This window comes from Drosophila suzukii, chromosome 3 (assembly GCF_043229965.1).
Source record: "Drosophila suzukii chromosome 3, CBGP_Dsuzu_IsoJpt1.0, whole genome shotgun sequence".
Classification (NCBI taxonomy): Eukaryota; Metazoa; Arthropoda; class Insecta; order Diptera; family Drosophilidae; genus Drosophila; species Drosophila suzukii.
The window spans coordinates 48,273,369-48,283,602 of NC_092082.1; the positions used below are offsets into that span (position 1 = coordinate 48,273,369).

General features: G+C 41.8%; 1 protein-coding gene across 1 annotated transcript; it reads right to left on the reverse strand.

Moving 5' to 3' along the window:
• Window positions 1–6,348: 6,348 nt before the first annotated feature.
• On the reverse strand, window positions 6,349–7,914 carry LOC139352810 (uncharacterized). Its single transcript, XM_070995445.1, has one exon. The coding sequence runs from the start codon at window positions 7,912–7,914 to the stop codon at window positions 6,349–6,351; it is 1,566 nt and encodes a 521-aa protein (XP_070851546.1).
• Between the last annotated feature and the right edge of the window lie 2,320 nt (window positions 7,915–10,234).

Genomic DNA, 10,234 nt, shown 5'->3' on the forward strand with positions numbered 1-10,234 from the left:
AATGATAATCAACTTGTTGTACTAGTCCGTTTAATGGGTTATATTCAACGAAGCAATCATGTAGGACGAGACAATGTGCTTGGGTATTTATACCCGTTACTCGTAGAGTAAAAGGCTATACTAGATTCGAAGGAAACGTTTCCGACCCCATAAAGTATATGTATTCTTGATCAGGATCACTAGCCGAGTCGATCTAGCCATGTCCGTCTGTCCGTATGTCTGTCCGTCCGGATGAACGCGGAGATCTCGGAAACTATAAGAGCTAGTCTATTGGGATTTGGCATGCAGATACCTGAGCTTCTTATGCAGCGCAAGTTTGTTTCAGCAGCGTGCCATAAACCACAAAAAACTGTGACTCCTACAGTTTGATGCTAGAGTAAAAATTTTAACTGAAATTAATTGTTCTAGTCAATACCTACCGGTAAACTTCGCCACGCCCACTTTAACGCCCCCGAACCGCCCACAGACTTCAAAAAATCATAAATACAAACGTGAATATCTCGGAAAATATCAAAGATACAGAATGGGATGTAAGATTTAGATCCCGAAGCCTTGAGCGCAGCCAAAGTTTTTTACGCGAATATGACACGCCCACTCTAAAGCCCACTAGCCGCCCAAGCCTGTGGCACTTACAATTTGTATGCTAGAAACAAATTTTAACTGAAATGTATTAGTGTCGTCAATACCTATCGATTGATCTAAAAAAAGTTTTCCACGCGCACTGTAACGCCCACAAACCTCCCAAGCCTGTGGCGCCTACAATTTTCATGCTAGAAAATAATTTTTAACTGAAATGTATTAGTCTCGTCACTACCTATCGACTGACCCAAAAAAAAGTTTTCCACGCCCACTCTAACGCCCGTAACGCTTAAATCTGTCTACCGCCCACAGAACCATATATTCTGATCAGGGGTAGGTGGCGCATTTCAGTCTCGCTTTGCTGCTTGCATATCTCCATTTCATTTTTTCCCCTACGGGTATCTGATAGTCGAGGTACTCGACTATAGCGTTCTTCTTTGTTTTATGACTGAAATTCTCACATCAATAGGACCAGTTTTCTCTGTTGCGTTTTGATATGAAAGATCAATTTAAATTCATTTGGAGTCAAAAACGGTTGTGATTCACGATTAAGGTAACTAAATTGAAATCTTGTATACACAATATAGGTGTTATGATTCTTACTAGTGAACGTTCAAGTTTGATAAATTATTTGTGACTTGTACTCCATTTATATAAATCAAATTATTGCGAATCGTGGCTTTTCTCGGTTAGCCGACAATTTCACATTCCAGCTGTGTTGGGTTAATATATGAATCCCAACTCCGGAATGCGATTGGTAGGATTACGCCACTTTTAATAATATCGTACATCCTAATTTTTGCAAAATCGCTCGGAGTTACATGATGAATTTTTCAGGATATATTCGTCATTTCCGGTTTAAAACTTTGATCATTTCTGTTTTGTTCAAACACATCTCCAAGATTCTTAGTTAGCATGAACACTAGTTCATGCTTACTATTAATTTAAACTTTTTTATAATCCTCAGCTAATCCCAGCAAATTTTTTAATGGTACAGAAAAGTGGATAGATTTTGACTTTGAAGATTATCCAGATATAGTAAGTTGTTTTTGGGTGGTAGTCATACCGTAGAAAGTTCGTCTCCACTGCTCCACCCAGAATTTAATAGATTTTGACTTTAAAGATTTTCCGGATATAGTAAGTTTTTTTGGGTGGTCATACCGACAAATCATGTCCTGTCAATCTGATGTTCATTTAATTCGTACTTAATTCCATCCAAAAAGTAACCCATTCAATTATTCAAAAAAAAAGTTACATTATCAGTTGTAGTTCCATTTGGTTAATCTTGTGTAATAATTCCTTGAAAATTAAGGTAACTTTCGTGAGGAAGCACATACAATTCTTGATTTTGGATAGTAATTCGAATTTCATCGTTTAGTTTAAATCTTTGATTATACGATGAATTAGTATGAAACTCTTTCTTTGAAAGACTCTCATCTGATCGAATCTTTTATATTATACTCGAAGCTTCAATCCTAAAGACTTTAAAAATAGCTTATTTTTCAAAGTAAGTGAGCTTCTTTTTTCTGTTGATCCTCATTCTATAGCTTTACAATTAGTATGTCTGACTGAGGACTTAAGCTAGGTCTTTTATTATAAATAATCATTTCGGAATGTGAATGCAAATCGATACGTTTTCACCACGTCGATTCACCAAATCACCATTTTGATCAACTATGCATATATATAGTGTGCTTATTTCGTCACAGTTGATTGGTAAATATATTGGGTTATGTGGTGTCACTGTCATTTTATCCCCGGGCGGAAAATTAATGCCAATTTCATGTAACGTGTGATTCGGTGTATTATCAACATATAAACCGCTGGCTATCTTACTTTCCAATCGAATTGTATTAATTATACCCGTTACTCGTAGAGTAAAAGGGTATACTAGATTCGTCGGAAAGTATGTAACAGGCAGAAGGAAGCGTTTTCGACCCCTTAAAGTATATATATTCTTGATCAGGATCACTAGCCGAGTCGATCTAGCCATGTCCGTCTGTCCGTCTGTCTGTCCGGATGAACGCTGAGATCTCGGAAACTATGAGAGCTAGGCTATTGAGATTTGGCGTACAGATTCCTGAGCTTCTTACGCAGCGCAAGTTTGTTTCAGTAGACTGCCACGCCCACTCTAACGCCCACAAACCGCCCAAAACTGTAACTCCTACAGTTTTGATGCTAGATAGAAAATTGTAACTGAATTGTATTGTTTTCATCAATACCTATCGATTGACCTAAAAAGTTTGCGACGCCCACTTAAACGCCCACAAACCGCGAAAACCTGTGAAGCCCACAATTTGCATGCTAGATAAAAAATTTTAACTGAAATGTATTGGTGTCGTCAATACCTATCGATTGATCCAAAAATAAATTTGCCACGCCCACTCTAACGCCCATAACGCTTAAATCTGTCTACCGCCGGTAGGTGGCGCATTTTAATCTCGCTTAGCTGCTTCCATATCTCCATTTCCTTTTGAGTAACGGGTATCTGATAGTCGAGGTACTCGACTATAGCGTTCTTCCTTGTTTTTTAATATATTCGCAGTCTGATCTGATCGATAGATTTTTGTAGGATGTGGTTGTAGTACTTTTTGATGGAAACCAAACAGTTGTTCAACCGATCATTCCTTATTAAAGTAAACTGACTATCGCATGGTAGTTATATCAACTTGAAGTGTATAACTGTTACCTTGAATTTCAAATGTTTTTTCAAGGTTATAGTCTTTTGAAATGAAAATGAAATCGGTGATATCATTCAATTCGGATGATCCAGTAGGAATTCTAAAACATTTTCGTCAATGTGTGTGTGTACATTATTTTTTCATCAATACTTGGGATCGAATTATACATACAATGATGGACGTTGATGCACTACGAGCAGTACAAACAAGTGGCCCAACGACACCAAGCACGTGCTTGTTACGCGCGGGGCCCTTTTATCAATGTGGGCAAAAAATACGAATTCCCGAGGAAGATACAAAAAACAAATAGAGACGGGACACAAATAAAAATAAAAGAAGCATCTAAGAATGAAGCAAATGAGTTAAAATATTAGTTTTTAATACCGTGATAGAAGTTGCAGTGCAAATTAAATGATAAAGGTTGTTATAATTATTACATAGAACGCGAAAGGGCTCGTGCAGACAAAAATTAGATGTACATCGTGGCAAATTTAGGGGATAATAATTTCGTGTTAGTCTAACAGGAACATTGAAAGTTAGGCGGTTTACAAGTTCTACAGAATCAATATCACCTCTTATAAGATTTTGCATAAAAATAGTACCAAGCATTGTTCTACGATTTGCAAGGGTAGGTAAATTAAGCAATAGTAATCTACTCTGATAGGAAGGTAGCCTTATGTTTTGATCCCAGTTCAAACTACGAAGGGCAAAAAGAAGAAATTTTTTTGTACCGCCTCAATACGGAAAATATGCACTTGATATTGTGGACTCCAAACCGAAGAACAATATTCCAAAATAGGACGGACAAGGGAAGTAAATAATTATTTGGTTGTATAAGGGTCATCAAATTCTTTTGACCTACGTTTTATAAACCCAAGAACACTCATGGCCTTGCTGACAGTGGACATTATGTGGCAGTCAAATTTAAGTTTTGGGTCCAGAAGAACGCCTAAGTCATTAACTGAATATATACGGTCGAGTGGCGTATTTTGAAGAGAGTAACTAACAAAAGTAGGAGTACCCCTATGAAAAGTCATAACGTTGCATTTGAGGCAGTTTAAATTTAAAAGGTTATACTCACACTGTTGTGACGATTCGCACCCGATCGTCAAAGTTGAGCAGAAGTCTACTCTGGGGGTCTTTCACACACTTTGTAATAAGAACTCGGAAATATGTTGAACTTCACCAGTTGTATTCATTTGTATACTTTCAATCTTTGACTTATGCTAACTTTGATTTACAAATTAGGAAATATAAAAGCTCGGTTATAAACGCGACCAGCTTCTCCTTATGTCTTCTTCGTAGTGTCGTGCTGCTAACACTAGCAGCAGAAATCTAACATTCGCTGTTAAAACTGCTGTTGTCCACTGCTTCTCAGAGTCGCCAGAAAACAGCTGTCCAGCTTCTCCTAGTCGACAGAAACACCCGTTCATGCCGCCCCCAATACTGGACCCAGTATTCAAAGCCTTAGACCATGCTTAACTCTGAAAAGATTGAAGTGTGTTATGGAGTGAATGCGGGTATATTCAAAGGTGCATGGGTTGTGTACTTGGGCTAGACTCTTCAGTAAATCTTGGCAAGGGCAAACGACAAATCTTTGACACAGACCTCTTGTAAATACCCGTTGAGGTCTTAATTGTAGCTACTCGAACGAGCCCATCGACCCCAGGATGTAAGTCGATGATTCGCCCTAATTTCCAGTCAGAAGGACCAGTTCGATCATCCTTGATGATGATCATGTCGTTGCGCTGAAGATTGTAAGTTTCGTGGCGCCACTTGGGGCGCGCCTGCAGATGAGATAGCCAATCTGCACTCCATTTTCTCCAAAAGAGGCGAAACATCCTTTGACCATTCAGGAACTCTGTGTTTAATGAAGAATCTTTAAGACTAGGCTCAGGGAGTGACATCATCGAATCCCCGATTAAAAAATGTGCAGGGGTGAGAGCTTGCAAATCATCTAAGTCAGACGTTAAGGGGCATAATGGCCGAGAGTTCAAGCACGCTTCTATCTGGACAAGAATGGAAGACAGCTGCTCGTACGTCATTCGAATCCCATTAAACGATCGATAAAGATGGGTTTTAACAGCTTTTACGTTGGATTCCCAGAGTCCTCCAAAGTTTGGACTATGTGGAGGATTGAAATGCCACTGAATGTTTCGACGAGTAAGTTCAGGAACTACTGTCTCTTCAATTCCTTTATAGAATTCATTGGTCCACAGCTTTAGAGACTTGTCGGATGAGATAAAGTTGGTTCCACAGTCGCTGTATAGATGTTGACAAAAACCCCTACGTCCGATAAAGCACTGCAGCGCCCACAGAAAATGCTGTGCCGACATTCCCGTGACTGCTTCCAAATGAATCGCTTTGCTCGCTAAGCAAATGAAAACTGCAATGTATGCTTTATAGCAAGTGTGACCTCTGAATCTGGATGACTTTATCTCAATCGCACCAGTGTTATCAACTCCAGTTGCTTCGAACGCCCGTTTGGGCGGATTGACACGGTGCGCTGGTAAATCTCCCATCAGTTGGCTTGATGGTGACGGCCAGCGTTTGAAACAGGTTACGCACTGTCGCAGAATCCTTTTTACTGCCTGTTTACCGTTGACGATCCAGGAAACTTGATGAATTGTAAATAAAGTTAGTTGCACACCGCCATGTAAGGTGTTGTGATGAGCGTTCCTTATAACCAAAATCGTCAGGTGGTGGGCCTTTGGAAGGATTATTGGTGTGCGTTGAGACATGGAGAGCTGCAAAGCATTCTTAAGTCTGCCTTTAACTCTCATGAGCCCCTCATCGTCGAGAAACGGTGATAGCTGACTGAGTTTGTTGTGTTTGGATAGAAATTTGTTGGATCGTAGTCTTGATAATTCTTCCGAATAGACTTCTTGTTGAACCATCCGCACCAGTGCGAACAAAGCCTGTTGAAATTCAGATACCTGAATAGGGCCGGTGAGTCTATCCGCTTTTTTGTGACGAGTATTATAAATGAATCGTTTGACGTAGGCTGTAACGAATAAGAGTTTATTATAGGAGGAATATGATTCGACAAATGGTTGCACTTCTATACAAATGTGGGCTCCGATGTGCTTTAAGGATTGCTCTCCTGAAATAAGTTCTGATTTTGGGGACTGAACTGGATTGACTGTGGTCCGTTCCACCAAAGCGTGTGGTGTTTCAGCTGGGAAGGGGTGAGTCCGCGTGTAGCACAATCTGCTGGGTTTTCTTGCGTAAGAACATGTCTCCACTGCGATGGCGAGCTTGCCTCCAGGATTGCTCCAATTCTATTTGACACAAATGTCTTCCAACGCTTAGGGTCACCGCTGATCCAATACAGCACTATCATTGCATCCGACCAGTAGTGTACGGATATGGTGTGATGTGATGCTTGAAGTTGATTGACAATCCAATCGGCTAATTGTGTACACAGCAGGGCTCCGGATAACTCAACTCTCGGAATTGTTAGCGGCTTAACAGGTGTGACTCGACTGCGGGCGGCTAATAAGTTAACCTGCACGGAACCATCCGTACAACTAGCTCGAAGATAAGCGCATGCTGCATACGCCATGGATGATCCATCACAAAACATGTGTAGTTGCAACGTCGAGGCATGCCTTAAATCGAAGCCTAACCACCGAGGGATGTGTATCTCTTCAATGTCGGGGAGCTCTTGAATGAGCTGTCGCCACCGCTCGGCGAGTTGATCTGGCAATGGGTCGTCCCAATCTAATGATGCGGGGGGCTCATCCTTGCGCTCGATACGAAAACTCCAAACTTCCTTCAACAGGATTTTCGCAGCGATGATCACTGGTGCCAGGTATCCCAACGGATCGAATAAGCGTGCTACTGTGGATAGTATAGAACGTTTGGTGAATATAGGATTGAGAGAAAACTTAAGATTAAAACCAAAACCATCTTTGTTTGGATGCCAATACAACCCTAAAGTTTTAATGGAGTCCTTATTGTCTATCTCAAAAATGCTACTGTTAGAGAGATCTGTAGTTGGGATGCTTTCTAAGATATCTGGATGGTTGGATGCCCACTTCTTGAGCTCCATGCCTGCTGATTGCAGAGCTGCGATGACATCATTGCGAATTTTTAGAGCTCCGTCGATGGTCTCGTGTCCTGTTTGAACATCGTCCACATAGATTTCTTTTTTAAGGACTTGCTCGGCCAGAGGATAGCGTTCGCGCTCGTCGGCCGCAATCTGATGTATGACTCGAATCGCTGTGAAGGGTGCCGAGGCAGTGCCAAACGTTACTGTAGTCAAAAAATATTCCTTGATGAGTTCCTTTTCATCGCGCCAGAAAATTCGCTGATACTGGGCATCTTCTTCATGCATATCTATGCAGCGATACATTTTCGTTATATCGGCCACGAAGACATACCGATGGAGACGCCAGTTGAGTATAACTCCTCCAAGATCGTTTTGTAGGGCGGGACCCGTGCATAAAATATCATTCAAAGACCTCCCGTTAGACGTTTTGCACGAAGCGTCGTATACGACGCGCATCTTTGTAGTTAAACTGTCGTCTTTGATCACAGCATGATGTGGAACGGTGCACGCAGAGATTGAGAGTTGCCTTTGAGCGTTGATCCTAGTGTGTTCTTCCTCACTATTTTTTACCTCTTTTATCTGCTTGAATAGTGCCGGCATACTGTTGACTGAAATCTGGCCGATGATTAAGTTTCCTTTCCAGGGCGTGGAAACGGTTTATTGCGATTTGTCTTGACCGGCCGATCACCTGTGTGGGGTCAAACAACGTTTTTAAAGGCAAACGAACTAGATATTTCCCATTGGGCTGACGGATATGAGTTTGTTGTTTCACACCATGTTTGTCTTCACACCATTTTTCCTCTGAGTTGAGTTGTCGTGTTGTGGAGACCTGATCCAATTCGAAAAACCTCTGTACCATGTTGTTTAGGTTTGCCAAATTACAACGAATGGAGATTGATGTCGTCTGGGCTGCTTCAGCTGGTCCAAAAACTATCCAGCCCAGCTGTGTGTTTTGTGCAATTGGTTCTGCAACCGTCCCTTTGCGTATGTCCGGAAGCATTAATTGCGGGATAATGTCGACACCGATAAGTAGGTCAATGCGACCCGACTTGATGAAATTAGGATCTGCAAAGGATAACCCTTGGAGATGTTTACAGGACTTAACGTTTACATTTTGTTTTGGTAAATGACCTGTTAGTGACCGAAGGATGAAGGCTGAGGGTACGTAGGCATTAAAATCCGATCCTGAACATGAGATTATGGTGAAGTCGGTGCTGTGCCTGCACTGATTATGCGAAGTATTACCAATTCCCGTGATCTCAGCTCGAACAGGATGCCGTTTGAGTCTAAGCGCTTGAACGATGTTTTCCGTGATGAGGGTGCCTTCCGAGACATGGTCGATGAGAGCTCGAGCTAAAGCTGACTGCCCAGTGAAGTTATTTACGATCCGAACCAGTGCAGTAGCAAGAAGGGTCGTTGAGTTCAGATGGGAGGCAACTGCGCTGAAGAGTTGCGTTGATGGTGCATTTTGTACCGCGTCTGCGCTCCGACCAGAGTCTGAAGTATGCTGTCGGGATACTCCAGGAGTCAATGAAGGACTTTGTTGAGCATTCGGGAAATGTAACAAAGTGTGGTGCCGTTGACCACATTGCGAGCAGTTTCGGTTGCTGCTGCATTGACTGAGAGAATGGGAAGCACTAAGGCAATTGATGCATGCCTTCGAGCGGTCGACTATAACCTTTTGCGCGAAACAATCCTTGGCAAGGAAGTCCGGGCACCGTCTTAGAACGTGATTCTGTTGGCAGAGCGAGCACCTGATGGATCCAGACTAAAGAGTACTGTGGAAGCTGTGTCCCCTAACAGTGGAGTTTCCCGATGGTCTGGTTGTCTGGCGATGGTTGGTCGATTGTATAGATGATCTAACTGGAACGGCTGGTTTCCTACTCTCGATTAGGTCGATACTGACCAATCGATTGTGAAGAAACACCTCCAGCTTTGTGAAGGTGGGGATTTCCACGTTGTTGCCCAGGGAATGTTCCCAGGCCTGTGTTGTGCTGATAGGCAGCTTTGTGAGTAAGTGATGTACCAACCAATGATCACAGGAATCAATGGCAATGTGTAGTCGTCGGAATTCACTAATACATACATTTGCCAAGTTTAACAAATTCCTAAGGTCCACCGCGATCTCCTTGGACAGTGGCTCGATTCCGTACAGTGCATTCATATTGTACATGAACTGCAGTCGAGGGTTGTTATATCGTTTTACCACAAGGTTCCATGCCACTGAATAGTTGGTTTCTGTTAATGCCATATGGTTTATATCCTGGTCTCGCCTGTGCGGTAGTGCTTGCTTCAAGAAATGAAATTTTTGAATGTTTGAAAGAGATTGATTTTCATGTATTAGCTGCGTAAAGCTGTCATAAAAAGATGGCCAATCTGCAAAATTTCCTGAAAAGTGGGGTACGGGCAATTTGGGCAGCTGAATTGTGGAAACAGGAATGGGCACAAGGGTGTTGTTTATGAATTGATCACCTGATACCTGTATTGGGACTGGAAACCTGGTTTCATATTCATCGGCGAAAGAACAATAAATGTGGCTGTATGCTTGCTCAAAATTGTCTTTAACAGCATCCGCAAAATATGGATGCGATCGTGGACATTGCTGTAAAATGAGCGCTTGATGATTTGTGTAAAATTGTTTTGAAAGCTCGTTGAGCTTGTTGTTGTTGTCATAGTAGGATTTAGTTTTCATTATTTGACCGTCCTTTTTAGCATTTTTAATTAGTTGGGTCAACCTGGAAGATAAGTCCATCTGCATTGCGTACATGTCTGCAAAAGGCTCGACCACAGCCAAAGGTGCCGAGCTTTGTTGTGCCAAATCACTACCATTACTTTCATTTTTACCCATTTTAATGTTTTCCTATTGCACTCTGCTTTGAAATACCACGCACAAATACCCTCACAAACACACTCACCTGTT